The sequence below is a fragment of the Equus caballus genome, chromosome 9, assembly GCF_041296265.1.
Source record: "Equus caballus isolate H_3958 breed thoroughbred chromosome 9, TB-T2T, whole genome shotgun sequence".
NCBI lineage: Eukaryota > Metazoa > Chordata > Mammalia > Perissodactyla > Equidae > Equus > Equus caballus.
In genome coordinates, this window is record NC_091692.1 from 93,610,055 (window position 1) to 93,630,564 (window position 20,510).

The 20,510-nt window shown below is 48.1% G+C and overlaps 1 protein-coding gene across 2 annotated transcripts in view; it reads right to left on the minus strand.

Annotated features, from left to right (window-relative positions):
• The window catches only part of COL22A1 (collagen type XXII alpha 1 chain), a 293,821-nt gene that overhangs the window by 214,635 nt on the left and 58,676 nt on the right, over positions 1 to 20,510 (minus strand). Inside the window, exons 5-8 of one of the 2 annotated variants that reach the window (XM_014728097.3) lie at positions 14,915 to 15,026; positions 9,224 to 9,347; positions 4,296 to 4,571; positions 3,855 to 3,911 (exon numbers count right to left, since the gene is read on the minus strand). In XM_014728097.3, the coding sequence (XP_014583583.1) occupies positions 3,855 to 3,911; positions 4,296 to 4,571; positions 9,224 to 9,347; positions 14,915 to 15,026 (569 nt within the window). The remainder of the gene's footprint in view (positions 1 to 3,854; positions 3,912 to 4,295; positions 4,572 to 9,223; positions 9,348 to 14,914; positions 15,027 to 20,510) is intronic. The other variant, XM_005613300.4, reaches the window with a different exon arrangement.

Here is a 20,510-nt window from a genome sequence, read left to right on the forward strand (position 1 = left end):
CATATTACTGGGTACCACCACTGGGTACAGGGAGCTGTCCTCATCCCCTGTCAGAGTCAAGGAGATATTAAGCATCTTTAACAACCAGTAAGCACAGGCCCTGCAATCAGAAGGGACCCTGAGGCCTCCTGCACCAGGCCCTTACCCTTCACCTGCTAGAGAATAAGGCAGTCTGGGCACCCTGGGAAAGGATAAGAGCCAGGGCAGCTGAGATGGAGATGGGGTACCAGCAGGCTTAGAGGAGCTGCCATTTACCAATCAGCATGCAGCTATTTCAGTATTTTAGCACCAACATAACTACACTTACACACACGAGCTGCAATACAGTCCCAGTTACAAAACAACCACAACAACAAAACCTGAGGATTTGACACGTTGAATAAAGTTTCCAAGGATACACAGAGATAGAACAAGGATTTGAATCTAGGCAGCTAGCTGCAGAGTCCACTCTCCTAATCATCGTGCTGTATTGCCCTAACACACTTGAGAACACCCCATGTACCAGGCTCCATGAGGTGCTGTATACACATTAGTTATCGCACACAGTCCTCACAACAGCACTGCCAGGTGTGAGTAAGGATCTCCACTCTCCAGATGAGAAAACAGGCACAGAGCAGCAAGGTCACTGGCCCAGATGGCTAGTTTAGTTTATCCGACCCAGAGGTATTTATTCAAATGAAACTAGTATGTTTATTTTGTTCATTTTATCTGGGAAGCACTGGCAGCAGAGTATGGAAGTGAGTTAGTCAGCAAAGAGTTATTGTCAAGGATGTCATCCCAGTGGGCAGCTGCAGTTTAAGCCTGCTGGGGAACTCTGGAGCCAGTGGAGAAGATGTGACTTAGGATGATGAGAGTTGCAGGAGCTGGAGTACTGGTACTCTAACAGCCACCAGCCCTTGGCTGAGGGTCACTCCTGGGGATGTGGATGGCTGCTTGTATGGGCGGTGCTGTGTATGGCCTGGGGGGGGGGATGTAGGTGGGCCACTGACCACTACTGCTACACCAGGGCAGTGTGTATGGTAAGAGATGGTGTCCGCAAGGGAACCCAAGTCTTATCCCCAATCCCCTGCTTAGGCTCAACTATATAATACAGAGGGATACATTAGAGGGTATAGAATCTAATCCTCTTCCTGCTTACAAACCCTCCCAACATCACCATGAGAATGTGATGATGATGGTGGTGATGATGCTCATGATGATGACTAGCACTTATGGAAAACTTGTAATACTCTGTGCAGTTGTCTAAGAACTTCGTGTACAATATGACATTTAATCTCATAACAACCCTATGTAGGGGGCACTAATTTTTCCTACTTTACAGCTGAGGAAATTGAGCTTCAGAAAGGCAATGGTGGAGCTTGGATTTCAAAACTGTTTTCTTTAACTCAAAGTCTGGGACATGCATCTTTAGGGATGCTGAGCTATCTGCTAAAACTGCCTCTTGTTTTAAGAAGAATTCTAACTGAAACAGTCTCCCAGTCTATTGATTGGAAACATAGTTGAAAAGTCATTGTTGATGTTTCGGAACAGGAGCTAGAAGAATCTAATCTTGCTATATCTCTTTGTTCATATCGGTTACTCCCTCTGAGCCTCAGCTTCCTTATCTGGAATGTAAATGAGAGGCTGGACAAGATGCCCTCTGAGTTATAGCTCAAAGGGTGTCTGTTTCAGGGATGGTCATTCAGGGGCTGAGTCCTGTGGGGCCAGAATCCCAGCCTGGCTGCCCGGGGCTGGGCGGGGTTAAACAAACCATGTAATGGTTCTGAGATGGAACCTCCCCATCTGTAACATGATGACAGACACCCACCAGACTGGCTTGTAGGGAGGACCGAGAGGGGTTATGTTCATGACCACGACGCACACTCTCAGGGGGATTATCATGATCCTTATTCGTACCATGAATTGTCATGGCTCTGTCTTCATTCAGCCCTGCCACCTGTTAGTTAAGTCAAGGTGTGGTTTGCAAATGGGCATTGAAGCTGGGCTGTTTGAGTGGAGACCCCAACTCTGCCATTTGTTGGCTCTGCCATCTTAGAAGAGTCACTTCTCAAGGAGTGTCCTTCTCTCACTGTCTGTGATTTGAGGGTGTCAGTTGTATTTACTTCATAAAGCTGTGAAGGAGATTTGATCAGAAATGGGGCAGGGGGGTACTTTAGGACAGTGCCAGCCACCATACGTACACAATTAGCTGAAATTAGTAGCGGTCTGAATAATTATTTCTTATAGCTTTACTTTGATTTTACGATTTTCTTTGTTTAATTTGGTTCCACATCTATTATCTTATTTAATCCTCTCAGTAAGTACATATGGAAGCAAACAGGGCAGGGTTTCCATTTCAGAGATTAAACAAACAAGCCAGGAAAGCCTCAAGAACACGTAGCATGTGACTTTCGCGGTGCCATCATAGTCAGCTGGAGACGGGGCTGACACTCGAGCCGCAGGTTCAGTGGGTGTTCGTCTTGCTCTCCCTTCTTCTCCTAATCTCTTCCCTTCCTAGTCCTGCTGACCAACTCCTCTGGCCTTCACTTTAAGGAATCTGTATACACAGCCAATGTTTATAATTTACTGTTTAGCTAACAAAGCAAGTTATAAAAGAGCCAATAACTTGTTTATGGTGTTTTTTCCATAACACCATTTCTTGCATCTTGATGTATTCAACCTTACTCATTTTTTTTTAGTTTAGGGTTTCCGCTTGATACAATATTTGGAAACAATATTTGCAACTTATATAATAAACAAGCAATAAGTATACAGAATACATAAAGATTATCTAGAAACCATTAAGAAAGAAAAACAACATAATTGTAAAAACAGGCAAATGCTATGGACTGGCATTTACCAAAGTAGAAATAAGTGGTTGATCAACAAACACACGGAAGGATTCTGAGCTCAGTGGTACTCAGGGAAATGCAGATGGAAAGCACAATAAAACACCATCGTATGTCCATCAGATTGGCAAATAACCAAAAACATTAGAAAAATAAAATCAGTCTATACGTTGGTGAGGATGTAAGAAAATGGGAGTTTCATACATTGCCGGTAGGCATATAAATGTTTTGTCACTTTGTAGAGAAATTTAAAATATATGGGAAAGTCAAAAATTGTATACCCTACAATCTGATCATTGAACTCAAGGGGCCTCAGAAAAACTCTCTCAACTGGTCTACGTCTCAGGCCTAAATGGCAGGAATTACCCCATTTTCCTCACAAGGAAAGCGTACTTGGAGACGTACAACCATGTTCAAGACCCAAGGCTTGCTGATTATGATGGTGAAACATCAGAAATAATCCAAATATCCACTAACAGGAGAAGGAATAAACAAATGTATGATAAAATGAAGTATTATGAAGCGGCTAAAAGAAGGAATAAAAGCTTAAACACATAATTTTGAGGAAAAAAAAGCAAGATGTAGCTATCCATACTGTATATCATTTACATAAATTTCAGAAAAACCCAGCCCACATTCAAATACACTATATTTGACAATAGATATGCATATGAGTAAAAATATTATAAGCAACAGTTTCAGAAAGAGTAACATGAGCTGTGATTCTGGTTATTTCTTGGGAAGTGGGGGATGTTCCAGGTCGTGGATGATGAGGTTGATTTTGGCTTGAAGATAACACACAGAGCACCAAGCAACTCGTGTGTGTGTGTCACGGACAAGAGCACTTACAGTTTGTGTGTCTGTGTGGATAGATTTAGGAATGTATTTCCAGAGGAAAGAAAGAGAGAAAAATTAAAGGAAAGGAGAAAGAGAGAGGAGAAAAGAAGGAGGGAAGAGAAAGAACAGAGAAGCAAAGAACATTGATGGAATGATAACAGAAGCATAGCTGTTACCAGTTATTATTACCAGTTTTGATCCCTGGTTGGTGGAATGAGGATGATTTTCACTTATTTTCCAAATTTTCTACAATCAGAGAAGAAAGGGAAAAATGTCTCTATTAAAATTTACAGGAAACTTTATTGTCCTATTCATCTATCTATTTATCTAAATTTCTATATGTAGATATATGTACCATGTCCTCAGTGCTGAGCACAGGAGGTGCTGAATATATACATGATAAGTGATTGGCTGAATGGCTGAGTAATTGAATGAATGAGTGAGTGATGGTGAGTTTGGGCTCCAAAATGGTAGTTTCCTGAGTCAGAGTCCTACCTTCTAACATAGTCCAAGGTGATTACTTGATAAATGACATAGGCAGGTGTGGGACACACCAGGGGCCCCTGGCTCCCGAGGCTCCACCCTGGTGGCCCCATGACCTTGGCTGCAGGAGGCCCTGCTGGTACTCACATCGATGGGCACGCTGTCATAGAGGCGCTTGCCGATCACAGTCTTCCCCTGGATGTCGATGTTCTCCCTCTCCTCGATGGGCAGCGTCTGCACCAGCGCACAGTCGACATAGAGGGAGACATTCTGGGCCTGGATGCTCAGGGCAATCTTGTGCCAGTCCCGGTCAAAGAGGTCGTTGACCAGGGGACCGCGGAAAACCACTCTGACAGCATCCTTCATGGCGCCCACAGCGTTGTACTCGACTGCCTTGTTCTCACCGTCCAACCGAATGGACACCTGGCAAGGAGAGGACCAGAGGCTCCTTTAGCTGCATGGGATAAGGGGGGAGAGGGAAATTGTGGGGGGCGGATTTAGAAGTCAGACCTGACAAACCTGAGTCAGATCCCAGTTGTGACCCTTACCAGCTGGTCAAACTTAGGCAAACCACTTCACCTCTCTAAGCCTTGGTTTCCTCCTCGGGACAGTGGTGTTAACAAAATCCACCCTGCAGATTGTTCTAAGCCCTGTGCTAAGTGGAATGATTGAACTCTCACATTAATCCAGGGGTCACAATCTCCTCCCACCCTGGATGGGCTGTGCAGGTCAGAGCGCTTTTGCGAAGCTGCAAACAGCTGGTACAGAGGGCTCTGAGCTGTGAGACTGACCAGAAACCCTGACTGGTTTCAGGGTCTTTTAAAACCCTGAGCTGGAAAAACAGAGCACATCTTCTGGCCAGATGCCAGGTACCAGTCTGAGACCCATCCGTTAACCCACACTGGTCTCTCATCTCGAGGATAAAATTGAAGCCCCAGGAGAACAATGTTCCTTAATGGCAGGGACCTTGCCTGTCTTATTCACTGGAGTACCCCTGGCCCTTTGCACAATGCCTGGAAAGCTCTGGAAGCAAGTTTTACTTTTGTTTTTCTTAGAAGGAATTAAGGAATACGTTCTCATCCATGTGTTCATTTCTTCATCCCTTGCACAATATCCTTGAACATCCTCTGTGACAGGCAGGCAACACGCTGGGTGTCAGGAATGCAACAATGGACAAGACGAATACTCTACTGGTGCTTGAAGGTGGAGGACATAACATATGGAAAGCAAGTATTCATCGAGCGAATGAATGAACAAATATATTCATGTTTTATCTCTGTGGGGTTAGTCTTCACTTGCTCTGATATCCACACTCCAGCCTTCTCTGCCTGGCTCCAGGCTCCCAGGGTGTGACCTTGAAGGATTTCTCCACCCAGGCTCCTGTGCCCTTCGGCTTCCAGGTAGTTTGGCCCACGGGGAGCCCATGGGAGTGGGGATCAAAGAGCAGGAGGAGAGGGGGTCAGCGTCTTGATTCTTCCTGCCTCTTCCTGCTCCCTGCAGTGCCAGATGGCTGTGCTCCTCCATGTACCATGGCTCTTTGGGAGCTCTGCCTCCTCCAGGACTCCAGAACCACCACTCTCCCCCCGCCCAGGCCATCCAAGCCCAGGGTGGTAGCTTCCTGCCATTGCTAATCCCTGGATACCTCAATATCTTTCCTCGGTTTCCAAAACCCTGACCCTTAACCTCATCAGCTCCCTTTACCCTAGCCACTTTACTAAAACACTCTTCAAAAATTTGGGCTGTCTATTGCCTGCCTACACCCAAAATGATAAGTCCTTTTAAGCTGTGTGACCTTGGGCAAGTTATTTAACCTTTCTGTACTATTTTATCATTAGTAAAACAGAACCAATAATAGCGCCTACATCATAGAGTCATTATGAGGATTAATATATATATAAAATACTTATATAGTACTTGTTACATGCCAGGCACTATTCTAAATATTAGCTATAATAAATTAAGCAAGTAAGTTCAAAGACATCACCTCAGTGAAGCCTTCTCTGATGATACATATAACCGGATTCTAACCCGGTCATTTGCTCTCACATCCCCAGGCATGTTGATTTATTCCCTTTTGTTCATAGTACTTCATCAGTATATGAAAGTATCCTGTTCATTTCTCATGTTCACTGTCTATTGCCCGACTGCCTCATCCTTTCAAGCAGGCACTTTGTCTCTCTGTTTCATCTCTTCTGACACCATGTGGCACAGAGTGGCACTCAATGAAAAGGTACTGAATAAATGAATGAATGAATGAATGAATGAATGAGAGCCCCGTGGTTAAAGGAGGGTGCTCATTTCAGTGCAGGATCCACTACGGTGTTTATAACACACACCAGGTGTTCTGGTTGGTCTTTCTGGGCCCCACGTGGCTTCCGTACAGCCAAGGGGGACCTAAGATGGACTTTTTAATTGCACTGCCTGCTGGTAGTTATGGTTAGAGTAAAAAACAGAAAACTATGAACGCTGACTAATAATCTAACACCTCTAATACGCATAATCTAATACTTGCATATTAAACATAGTCTTCTATTTCTTGAAAATAGGTTCACACGTTTGAGCCCTGTGTCCCCAAACCACCTTGATGAGGATATGGCTTTCCCTTCAAGGTTTCTGTTAATTCCAGCCTGATACAGAGCAAGGGAAGGCACACGGCCAGCCTAAGTTCTGTGTTGACCAACACAGGCTGGTGAGCCTCGGGAAGGCACGTCATGGCTCAGCCCTGTCAGCAAATCCTGTTGGTTCTGTTTTCAAAATACTTCCAGGATCTGATCATTTCTCCACAGTTTACTATCACTACCTGGTCTTAGTCAAGGTCACCTCTTGCCTAGATCACTACAATAGTCTCCTAATTCGTCTCCCTGTCTCTAGGCCTGCCCACTTCCCGAGAAGTCCCGACACGGGCCCACGAAGCTAGGAAATCTGGCCTCCCACCACCTTCCATGCCTCATCTCTCACTCGCCCCCACACTCTGCTCCAGCTGGACCAGCCTCCTTCCTTCCCTTTATCAGACCTGGAATGAGTGAAAGCCCCTCGGTTTCCCAAACGACAAATGAGGAAAATGCCGCTTTCAAAGGTGGTTGTAAATACTGAATGAGATCATGGATATGAAAATCCAGATCCACAGACCTGAGACTGGAAGATGACATGGGAAGGCTGTTAACACCATTGTGCTCACAGGTCATCTTCTGGCAGGCCTCTAGCCATCTTTCCTGTGTCTAGCCACTATTTCCCCAAGGCATGGAGGTGGCTGTCATCCACACTTCCAGGGAACAGCAGTCCACCAAGCCTTGCTCAATGAAATGGAACGGCCAGGCATCTCTTTGAAAGTGAGCCTGAAGTCCTTCAAGACAGGCCCAGTCTCCACATGGCTGTGCAGGATTTCAATCCTCGGCTCATTCTGGCAGAAAGAGGGGAGCAGGCAGACATGGCAGACAGGGAGCACGCACAGCTCTGCAAATGCCATGAAGGAAGAGAACCCAGACGAGGGGGTGGTATGGGCTCGCCCCACAAGAATGTCATGGCAGGCGCCCAGTCCCATTGCACCAGACCCTGAGAAACCGGAGACACAAGACCTGCGGGCCTGCAGAGGTAGGTGAAAGAGGGACACCAAGAGCTGCCTGCTCTCCAGAAAAACAGCCTCCAGAGAAGAATCTCATCTCCTCCATGCAGCCTCCCACACTTACGGAATCAAGCCACTCAGCAGTCAGGCCCCAAAATGTTTATGCATCTCCATCTGACCAGGCCTGAGAAAAATCACTCAGCAGGACTAACTGATGGAGACAGGAGCCAGCTGAGCATGACAGATAAATGGCAGACCTGGAGCTTGACTGCCTGGGTTCAAATCCCACCTCTCCCTCTTATGACCCAGGAGAACATAGGAAAATGCCCTAACCTCGCCGTGGCTCAGTCCCCTCCATCTCAAGATGATAACAGTAGAACCTGTTCACAGGGGTGTGATGAGGACTCTCTGAGAGAAGACGTAGGAAGCACCCAGGACAATCCCCAGCTCCTACTAAGTGCAGGGAAGTGTGGATAAGTAAGTATCCAGCTTTAACCACAGCAAGGCGAGCCTCCAGCTCTGGAAGGGCTCATTCTCCCAGGGAGCAGCCGTGAGTGTGGCTGCTGCCGTCCGATGCTTGGGCATGTTTCCATTTTATTTCAACCCCAAATGAAAATATAATCAGGATCCCCCAGCTGAAGGAGAGTAATGTCTTCACATCGTTCATTTTTCAAGAAAAAACAGGGTAAATGACAAACAAAGAGACGGTTGATCCATGAAGTCTGAGAACAAGGAGGCTGGGATTTGGCACAAAAAGTAGTGTCGCCTGCATCTCACACCAACGAATCGTGCTGATGGCTTTGCTTTGGAGACACGTCTTTCCTCATTCAGCCATGTGCTGCTGATGGGTTGTTCTGCCTTTGTAGGAACTGAGAGTCAAGCATACCCAAGGTGGGCAAAGATGGGGCTCTGGAGCTTCATTCAGGGTAAAACCAAAGGATCTCATGAGAAGAGAACTACCTGTGACAAAACTGTATTGTGTATCAGGCACTGTTCTACGTCTTTGGAGACCCGATTTCCCCAGATGCTTCCACCAGCCATTCATAGTAGGCGTTCTGTTTTCCACTCTACAGCTAAGAACAGCAAGGCCCAGGAAGCTAACATGTCTCAGGGCCACACCAACAAGGAGTGCACACAAGATCTGAACCCAGGTCTAGTTGACCTGAGCCAGTTTCTTCCATTACATCATGAAGCTGCGCCACTCATGCTGCTACAGAGCACAGGCCATAGGACAGCAGAGCTGTCCTCCACCTCCCTGGTCAGGCTGAGTGTCCCTGAGACAGGAACGAGGTCTTCTGCCCCACCACAGTGCTGGGCACTTGGCCATCACTGGGAGAAAAGTGGCACCTCTCTGGTGGTATGACATTCCTCTGTGGGAGCTCTGGGTACACCAGACGCTCCAGCTCCCAGGCCCAGGACAGAGGCCCCTGGAGAAACCATGTGGGTGATGCCACCCCCATGAGAGGGAAACAGAAAGCTGCGGGCCCACTGAGACAAAGCATGCTGCTCAGACCTGCGGGATGCCGTACTGGTCGATGACCTGCCAGATGTACCAGTCTTCTTTCCGAGATGTTTTCCTGAACCGGAAGGTTGTGACAAAGGCGTACTCATCAGGCAAACCTTGTGGGAACACATCCCTGGAGGCAGAGAGAGACAGATGACACCAGGCTGAGCAATGACCACAGGAGCTGCCAAGGAAGCCTATGCCCCATGGGTCACTAAGTCCTGCCAGCTTTACCTCCTAAGTATTTCTAAAATCCACCCTCTCACCTGCCTTTACTGCCTTTTCCTTGGATCAGGGCCTCAATATGACCGTCTGGAGACCCTCACTGTGGTCCCTTCATTGTCCCCCTACCCCCACTCTCTGCCCCTTCAAATCCACCCCATCCATGTCTGCTCCCATCTCTCCACCATCAGCATCCCTGACAAAACCTATAATAAATGCTAACTTGCCACTCCTCAGGGTCAAATGCAGCTGAGTCTCCCAGCTTTCTCTTCTGCCTGGCTGTTCCTTCTCAGCAAGGCCCAACCATGGTATCTTATCCTGCTTGTTTTCGTGCCCCAAGCACCAGGACATCCTCCTGTCTCCACAGAACCCTGGGTGACTGCCCAGCTTAGGGGCCAGCCCCTCTTCTCGGGGAATCCTCAACTCCCTGGAACCCCAGCCGAGACAGTCCTGTAACTGTCCTTTCCCTTCCAAATTCAGAATGAAAATTGTTCCTTGCAAGAAGGTGTAAAGAAGGTGCTCTGATCCTCTTGTTGTAGCTGATGGCAGCCAGGCTCTGAAGGGTTAACTCGAGGAAATCTGGCTGGTAAGTGGCAGGGCAGAGGCTCACGCTGAGAGACAGGGCCTGGTCTCCTGAGCTCTTCTCTTGCCCATCAGCTGGCTGCACCTTCACCCTGCAGAACCTGGCCATGGGTGGGGCCAAACCCTGCCCTGGGGCCAGGGAGCTGCTTGGGGAATGCATGCGCCATCGACTTCTCCTTTGGAAAGTGATGTGGATTAAGGCTGCCCCAGCTAGAGAAGCCCAAGGTGACCTGGCCTACGTGCCAAACTATACGACCCAGTGGACTTTTTTTATGGTATGAATTAGGACTGCCCCAGGGAGAGAAGCCCGGGGCATCCTCACCTGCATGCCGATCTATATGGCCAGATTCGTATCTAAAGTTATATGACCGCACAATAACCAGACCCCATCTGCACTGAAATCATTTAATGACTTTTTACATCATCTTTTCTTTTTTTTCCAGTAAAAATAAGTCACGTACCCATGCCTTATAAAATTAGCCCTAACCCTCAACTCAGGGCAGCAGCAGGAGCTCTGACTGCCCGTGGGTCCTGTCCCCACGCACCAGCTCTGCCTGCCCATGGATCCTGTCCCCATGCCAGCGGGGGCAGCAGCAGCGGCTCTGCCTGCCCATGGGCTCTGTCCCCATGCCAGCGGGGGCAGCAGAAGTGGCAGCAGCAGAAGCTCTGCCTGCCCATGGGTCCTGTCCCCATGCTATTCCACACTATTCTCTAAATAAAAGAGCACTACTGCCAGATCTTGAGAGTCTAAGAAATCTTTCTTTCGTCTCCTCGGCTCACCGATCCCGCATCAGAAAGGGTGGAAGCTGTTTGGCCAGAGAGCCAGGAAGGGAAATGAGGAGGTGTCTGGGTTCCTGGTTCTCAGACTTGCAGACCCTCAGGGACCCTTCATTTGACGGTAGAACCTGGGAGCAAAGATCGGTCCTCCCTTTCTGATTCTCGGTTCACAGATCCAAGCTGGGAGTTGGCCCAGTTGTTCAAAGGCATTCTCTGAGCTGGGATTTCGCCCAGGACCACATCCGGGCACAAGGAGCAGCACCCATCACTCATAGCTCTGGGAGCTCCTCAGGATTCAGGAATGTCTTAGGTCATTGCCCACAAAGGAGGGAGACAGGGCTTCCCCACCTGCCTGCGCAGACACAGGCTTTGCTGCCACAAAGAGATTTCACTCCACTCTCTTTTTCTTCTTATTTCATTAATGAGTCCAACTATGCTACAGAGTTTTTCTAAACACACTTTCTTCTTATGCCTTTGAAATAACACACATGTATATGTGTGCACAGCATATAGACAGATGCATATAGATATGGATATATGCTATATATCTATATATGCTATATCTATCTATCTATATCTATAAGTATATAGAGAGATATAGACAGAGATTAAGACTTTTTCTTAGGCTGTATATATAAGCATATATATATATATATATATATATATATGCATAGAAAGCCTAAGAAAAAGTTATTATAATCAAGAGTTGGTGGAAGGTCCTTAACAGAGACTATCCAAAGGAAACAAAACGGCCAGATTATTTCCACAAATAATGTAGCAGATGACAATGAAAAGGGTAAAGTGTTCAGGGTTGGAGGACCTGAGCTTGAGGCCAACCTCTGCTTCCTACGAACTGTGAGATCTTGATCACGTTACTGTTCCATTTCGAGTCTCAAATGTCACACCAGACAAATGAGAAAACTAACACCCGCCTTGCTCACCTCATTTCATTGTAGTGAGAGATAAACCAGATAAGGGGTGTCAAATGCCCTTTAAATGTTAAACGAGTGAGAAAAATATAAATATTGAAATTGACATCCCTTTCCATTACAAACAAAATTAACCTCTAAATTAAAATTACACGTGTGTGTGTATATGTACATACATGTATGTGTGTGGATCAGTGCATACATTTCAAAGCATTAGAAATTAAAGGGACACTATTCTTTCCCGAAATGTCAGAGGTTTGTTGGTTTGATTTTGTTTCTGGTGTTTTGCCCTTAAAACAAACTTGAAGCCATGTAGAAATTCCTTCTCAGAACGACTCAGCATAGCACGAGCCCAAACCCACTGCCCAGGAGCACCCCAATCCCGCTTCCATGGAGCAGCCCCACAGCCTTTGTGCTGTTCACTCCAGACGCACTGGAAAGACGGCGCCATCAGCACACGGAGGCCTCTAGCAGGTCTTCCCACCTCACTTGTGGCATGTGTGCCTCTTCCCTTGTTTTGTTCTCTCTATATTGCATTTTTCCTTTAAAGCGAAGCTGCGTGTGATTTTTCCTGTTTCTAAGTGGTATGGATGGTGAACTGGATGCATTAGGCCAAAGAAGTAAGGAGAGCGAAGTGGGAAATGGAGCCCAGACTCTGTTCATCCTTTGTACCCCCAAACGAGCATGGGAGCAGACGATTAAGAATAGCATCACCCACTGCTGGAGTTAGTTTCCAAAATAAAGAAAGAACTTGTACAACTCAACAACAAAAAAATGAACAACTCAATCAAAAAATGGGCAGAGGATACGAACAGACATTTTTCCAAAGAAGATATACAGATGGGCAACAGGCACAGGAAAAAACATTCAACATAACTAATTATTAGGGAAATACAAATCAAAACTACAAGAGATGTCACCTTACACCTGTCAGAATGGCTATAATTAACAAAACAAAAAACAACAATTGTTGGAGAGGATGTGGGGAAAAGGGAACCCTCGTACACTGCTGGTGGGAATGTAAACTGGTACGGCCACTATGGAAAACAGTATGGAGATTCCTCAAAAAACTAAAATAGAACTACCATACGATCCAGCTATTCTACTACTGGGTATTTATCCAAAGAACATGAAATCAATAATTCAAAAAGATATATGCACCTCTGTGTTCACCACAGATTATTCACAACAGCCAAGATGTGGAAGCAACCCAAGTGCTCATCAATGGAGGAATGGATAAAGATGTGGTATGTATATACAATGGAATACTCCTCAGCCATAAAAAAAAAACAAAATCATGCCATTTGCGACAACATGGATGGAAATGGAGGAAAGTATGTTAAGCAAAATAAGTCAGACAGAGAAAGACAAATACTATGTGATTTCACTCATATGTGGAAGACAAACAAATACATATATAGATAAAGAGAACAGACTAGTGGCTACCAGAAGGAAAGGGAGTGAGGGAAGGGCAAAAGGAGTAAAGGGGCACATATATATGGTGATGGATGGGAACTAGACTATTGATGATGAAGAAGATGCAGTCTATACAGAAACTGACATATAATAACGTACAACTGATACTTACAGAATGTTATAAGCCAATATGACTTCAATAAAATAATTAAAAATCAAAGAACAGCATCACCCAGCATCTGTGTGTCGGCATCTGTATAGAGACAGCAGCAACGCTCACTGTCCAGAAAGACAGGCCTCCCATAGGAGTCGCTGACAGAGATTAGGTCTCTGTTGCACATGAGAAAAGGACACTCAGAGACAGGAGGTGACTTGTTGCTTTCCTCTTCCATACAATCACTCTCATGGGATCTAGGTGCTAAGAGCCATGGTGGCGTTAGAGTCTAACACAATGCCTGCTGCATGGCTGGCACTCAGAGGATGCGCACTGAATTAGAAAAATGACTGCACGCAGGCAAAAGCCCAAGCTCTGTGGCCTGGTGTTCCAAGCCCACCTTTTCTGGGCTAGTATCTAACTGAGTAGTTTCACTCATATGGATTCATTCATTCATTCATTCATTCGTCCATTCAACAGATACTGACTAGTCCCCTCCGCTGGGCGGGGCTCAGTTTGATGCTGGAACTGCTGTAGAAACCAGACTCAGCTGGGTCCTAGAACTTCTCACTGAGAAGTGCAGACAGTCTATAAATGACTAATTGCCTTATTGAGTAGTTAGCTTCAAATTTGCCACGTTTTATGCAGGAATATAGATTGCGAGGAGAGAAGATAAGGGAGGGCTGACTTAGTCTCGGAGCTCAGGGAAGGCATCCTTGAAAGCATAATGGCTGAGCTGTACTTTGGAGGACGAGCAGGTGGCCCAGGTAGAGGGAAGAGCATGAACAAAGGCCCTGTGATGGGAGGCAGATGTCTGGTCAGCAACCAGGACAGAAACAAGATAGATAAAGGAGGGCTGGGGGACAAGCTGGACGCCAAGAAGGCAGGACGGGGCCAGTCACACACAGGTCTTCCAGCCCTTTAGCCTAAGAACACTTGGAAGTCCTGAAAGGGTTTTAAGATGGAGGAGGGGTGGGGTGACGAAATATCATTTTTCTTTTCAAAAGATCTGCCTGCCTGAGATGAGAAGAATGAAACATCTAATCTAGAATCATTATTAGCCCTTGACTGGAGACCCTGGACAAATCTTTACATCATAATCCTCTCAACAACGTGGCAAGACAGGAACATTCCTCTCAGGGGGAAAACATGACATAATTGAGGCAAAAGGGCATCCAATAATTTGCATGAGGAAGGCACCCAGTAAATATTGAAACTGGGTCTCCATTGGCCAAAATGACTATGTGATTCTGGGTGGTGCAATGCCTGTCACGTGATGCAGTGGCTGGTCCCGAGTAGGCATCATGTACCTATAACCATAAATGTTTGCTATTTAATGAACTAATAGAAAAATGCATGCATGAATGAGTGATCAATACCAGCTTTGTATGGAGAGCTGAGTGACCAGGGAACCAATACAGTGAATGGTAACAGAGTGACTAACAGACAGCTTGAATCCCTAGGTCAGTGGCTGGGCTGCTTCATCTCAGGGCGACCTTACCAGACACCAAGTAGGCTAAAGCCCTGCTCTTGCTCAGTGTGCAACCATGGCTGACTGGCCTCCTTTCTGCCCTCTCTGAGGTGTCCAGGGCAGGGCTGGAAGGAGACGTAACCACTCACTCGGTCCTCTGCACCACGGGGAAGGCTCCCATCCGGACATAGGAACTCTGCGCTCCATTCTCTCTCTTGCCCAGGATCTCCTTCACACTGAACAAGTCCATCAGGTCAAAACCTGTCCAAAGAGAAGAGCTGGGAGTGAGTTCAGCCAGGAGGACAGGAGGCAAAGGAAAAAGAGTGTCCGCTCTCTGCACAGGCAGCCTGCCCACCCGGCCCGGGGGTTGGATGTGGGATTTAAGCAGAGGGAACTGTTCAGATACATATTCAGGGAGAAAACCTAAACAAGAGAGTGAGGAGATGTACAGCTTCCCTTTCCATTTCCAATTCCAGGGAAAAGGGGGCAGGAGAAATGCAGACGCTGGGTTTTCCAGTGAAACGTAAGTGTTGGGAAAGTCCTGGCTCCTAGTCAAGCATAAGAAGAATGGAAGATGTCTATGTGGTGGTTGCAGGCAGCCTCCTGGGAGTTCAAGAAGCCCACAACAGGCACTGTGCTCACAGGCTGGCTCTGCAGGCAAAGCCGAGATTCAGGGCTCTCCTTCCTACAGCCATGGTTTTGCAGTCTGTTTGGATTTTGCTTGGATTGTAGTTTTCGCCCTGAGCTAACATCCATGGCCTATCTTCCTCTTTTTGCTTGAGGAAGATTGTCGCTGAGCTAACATCTGTGCCCATCTTCCTCTATTTTGTATATGGGATGCCCCCACAGCATGGCTTGATGAGTGGTGCACAGGTCTGCTCCCAGGATCTGAACCCTGGGCCGCTGAAGTAGAGCGTGCAAACTAAACCACTACGCCACCAGGCCGGCCTCTGGCAGCTTTTAAATTTCATGATTTTAAGGAGTGAAATGTCAGAGAGAAGAAAACCATCTTTCTGATATTGCATTAATTGAAAGGTGTTTTTTATTTGGTTTGTTTTGACACTAAGAGGGACCTCATGTGTACTGGCAATGCAAAGTAACGGAAAAGTTAGGAACTTTGGGCTCAGGTGAGTGGGCAGGGCGAGGGGGTAACCCAGCTCAGTCACATATAAATGTGAGACTGGGCAAGTTACACAGAAGTCTGGAATACACATCACTCAGCACATGGCAGGAAATTGTTACGGCAGGCCGTCATGACTCAAGATTCACCACCACCACCGCCCGTCCTTATCCACATTCCCCCACAATTGGCCAGACCAGGCTGGAGGGCTGGCTTGAGTCCAGTAGAGCACATTCTCAGAGGAGTCCAACTACACTGCCCACCCGGAGGCTGGCATACTGCGTCCCTCAGAGGATGGGAAATCTCACGGCAGGTGGGAGAGAGGCCGACTGAGGGCAGGTACCAGGCCTCCCTCGTTTCTGCATCCCCACTGCTAACACAACTCTCAGGGTTGGCAGCACCTAACTCTTGCAACTTTAGAAGATTCTTGCTGTCTCCGACATCCTAAAGGGCTGCCGTGACTAACGGGAAATGGACTTGCAGGGCTCACATTATGATCATCAAAGCGACTTCTACCACTAAATTCTGTCCTAAGAGATCATTTATTCATTCAACACATATTGTTGAGAACCTCTCTGTTATAAGTGCCATGTAAGAAACAGCACGGCAGAAAGGGTTTAGCATTCATGGACAGTTGAGTTGTAGACTCAGACAGGTCTGGGCTGTGTTCCTGACTGCCAGGTCCTAGCTGTGTGACCTTAGGTAGATTGCCTGACATCTCTGGGCATCAATTTCTTCATCTGTAGAAAGGGGATTGTGTGAGTATGTACCTCACAGGATTGTAGTGAAGCTTGAATGATATGATATAAGCTCTTCATACAGTGCCTGACATACGGTAAAAGACCCACAAAAGAGTTTTTATAGTGATTATTTTCCATTATAATGGTTACAGCCCCTTCTACCATTAGATCTTGTCCAGAGATGTGATTTATTCACTCACATGTATTTTTTGAGAGCCTTCTCTGTGCCAAGAATGTGTGAGCCCTGGAGATGCAGCAGAGAGAGACGGAGTCCTGACTCTTGGGGAACTGGTACCCTTGTGGGAGTCCCCAAATCAGTAAATGTACATTACGAATACAAAGGATAGTTTCAGGCAGTGGGGATAACTAAGCAGGCCTGGTATTGACAGGAGGTTAGCGGGACGGAAGGGCAGGCCTGCGGCGCCAGGCCACCCAAGCAGGGGCTTCGCCAGGACTGGAAGCAGGGCCTGCAATGGTCTGGGAGGGGGTTCGCTACAGAGCAAGGCTGTGCTGGGTTGAGGCCCTGGGTGACTTGTTGGACCGGCCCTTCTCTGCCCCTCGCCTTTCTGAGGCTGCCTAGTTCTCAGGAAATGACTAACAGTTGCCACTATGTCATTTCTAAATAGCATTTCACACATTGGCTAATTAACGGAATTCATGATATAGTGTTAAATGATACTTGATCCTTAAGATAATATGTATCCAGAAGCTTCCTCATGGATGAAAAAAGCACACCTTCAAACCATGCTTTTTAATGCACGCTGAGGCGAATGATCCAGGCTCTCCAGAGATGGTCAGTTCCCCCAATGGGCGGGGACCCCCACTTCGCCACCTGACGTCCACCACCTTGTAGGGGCAGCTGGGCACAGGCTGAGCGAGGCCCGCTTCCCTGGGCTGACAGCTGCTTGAGGACAGGGCCCAGCATGCTGAGCACACTGCCCTTCTCTGTCCCCAGAACCATGGGCCTGGCCCACAGCACAAATTTGTGAAACTAGACTTACAACCAAACTCTAAGCTGTAACGTGCCTCAACCCCCGGGCAGACTGTGCAGAGGAGCAAGCACCCAGCACCCAGCAGGCCAGATACGGCTGGGTTAAGTCCCACTTAAAGCTGTGTGATCTTGAGCATGCATCTTAACCTCTCTGAGCTTGTTTCTTCTGCATTTCTATAAAATCAGGAAACAATAGTGTGGGGCAGTAAAAGACTGAGGGCTCTGGCAGGGTTCAAATCGCTGCCCCTACACTTTTCCTACCTGCTCAGCCTCGGGCACATTATTCAACTTCTCTGGGCCTCATTTTTTCATGCACCAAATGGGGACAAGGAATGTGCTGACAAGTGGGCGTGGGCAGGTGAAATGGCCCCGCAGAGCGCCTGCCTGTCTGGCAGAGGGCCGTGGACAACACTTTCTGACTAATAGTATGCCTTGATATCTTAGAAGATCATGGTGAGTTTTAAATGAGGAGATATGTCAGAACATGCCTGGCACACAGCAGGTGCTCACTAAATGCAGGTGCTCTGAACAGACCCTTCACCCTAAACGAGAACTTGACCACTCCTCTACCCCATAAGAAGCTCTTAACAAACATTCGGAGATGGAGAGTTGGGTGGGTTTCCCTCGCACTGACCCAGGGTGACCTGGGCTAAGTCACTTTCCCAACAACCCGAATCAGTTCCCTCAGCTGTAAAATGGGAGGGCAGGTGGAATCTGATCCATCTTTATGCTTCTGTCACCAATAACCATTTACCATAGTTCCCCCACGGCTGGAAAAAGCCACATCTTCCAGTCAAACAGCATTTCCTGCAGAACAGTGAATTTAAACGTCCGACTTTTATGCAGTAAAGAACCCCTGGGTTCAGCCAGCAGAAGGCTGCAGCTAGGGCAGAGCTCCAGCTCACAGCAAGGGGGTGAATCCCAGGCAAACACACAACGTGCATTGGGCATTTGTGATGTCAAACGCAGCCCAAGGCACACCGCATCCCCACCCAGACTTCCAGCTCACTGCTGTGGGCTGAATGTGTCCCCATCAAATTCATATGTTGAAAACGACCCACGGTGTGACCGTTTTAGGAGGTGGGAGCTTTGGGAGGTGGTCAGGTCTTGAGAGTGGAGCCCCCATGGATGGTATTAGTGCCGTATATAAAAGGCCCCAAGAGCTCGGGTGCCCCTTCACCCACCCAAGGGCACGGTGAGAAGATGACCATCTATGGACCAGAGAGCAGGCTCTCACAGCACGGACACCAAGTCTGCAGGTGTCTTGATCTTGACTCCCCAGCTCCCAGAATCGCAAGAAAGAAATTTCTGTTGTTTATAAGCCACTCAGTCCATGGTATTTCAGCTGTAGCGGCCCAAAGGGACTAAGACACTGAGTGACTTTTAGGAAATTATCGGATTTTTTTGAGCCCGTTTCCTTAACCAGAGAAATGGAGAGAAGAATTCCTCACAGGGCCGTCGTGAGATTCCAGCGAGATGGCCTAAGAAGGTGCCTGCGAGGAAGCCAGCACCTGGTGATTGATTAGTCAACATCAGGAGCCCTTGCTGGGGACCACAGTGGGGACCTTGTGACCCCCGTCCTCCATGAAATCCCCTGTCACAGGGAGCCTCGTACCCAGGCAATATTTCCGCCACTTCCCCTAGAGCCCCACCACGATCACCCCAGTTATGCAGGACCAGGCTGCCAAATGTGAGCCAAGGAGCACACCCCTCTCCTGCAGGGAGGTGTCCTTGGGAGACCACCCCCCCCCCCCCCCGCCCAGGGATCCTAGAGCTGTGGGCAGGTCAGGGGCAAAAGGTGTTGAGAAATGCCCACTGAATGAAGGAGAGCAGCTCTCCCTCCCTCCTGGCCCCCTCTGCACTTCTGTTGGCACAGCCACAAAGTGCTTTGCATGGAGACTGAACACCACCAGTTAAGCACTGCCTGGGGCAGAAGGCAGAAGGCACCCCTGAAGCTCTAGGTTCCACAGCCCAGGGGCCCAGCCAGGAGCAGCTGGTGCAACTGACTGAGCCCCATGCAAGGAGGGACCTTCCAAAGATCCAAAGGCTGCCACCTGCGCTGGGGCCCTGTGCCTGGAAGTGTCACCTGGCAGTGGGACAGTCTGGTGCCTGGGAATGGGGTGACCAAAGGAGAAGGCCCTAGAGGCCCCTACAGGTCTAGGGTTCCATGGAATGGACACCAAGTGGTAGAGGGCTTGTTTAGGGCTCAGATTCTGTCCCGGAGGAAGGCGGAACAGGTGGGAGCAGGTTTTGGAGCCGGGCTGTCCTGGGTTTGCAAGCTGGCCCAGCCCTGGCCAGAGATACTGCCAGCATCCTTGGGGCTCCCTCATAAACGATGCAGGGATAAGCGATGACGCGCAGGCCTGCCACCCTGAGGATTCAGCGAGCTCCCGCAGGCCACACCAGCCTGGCGCAGGTGGGTCCCTGTGGGCTCTCCCATTTGTTAAACTCTCTGATGCTCCCACCTCCCTGGGGGCAAAACTCCCAGAGTAGTTTCTCCTGGGAGGTGGGGGTGGAGGTGGAGCAGGCTGTTGCTGCCTGTTTAATTTCGGGAGGGAACATGTGTGTCTCAGTCAGACACAGGCGCCCCCGCCCCTGCTCTTAGACTCCACAGCAGGATGACTTTGGTGCATTAGTCAGAGCCTGAGATCTCCACGTCTCATCTGTACAGAGCGGGAAGCAGCAGCCACTTCACAGGGCTGCCCGAGGCCTCGCCTGGATGTCCAGCCCCTGGAGGCTCCCAGTAAGTAGTGGTCCTTACTCAGAGAGCCTGTTCAGAATCGGATGGACACGTGCCCAATGCCTGCCCTTCGAGAAGTCAGGGGCAAGAACGGCAGAGTGGCCTGTCCTCGGCTTCACAGCTTCGTCATCTGTCGCTAGAAATTGCCACCTGA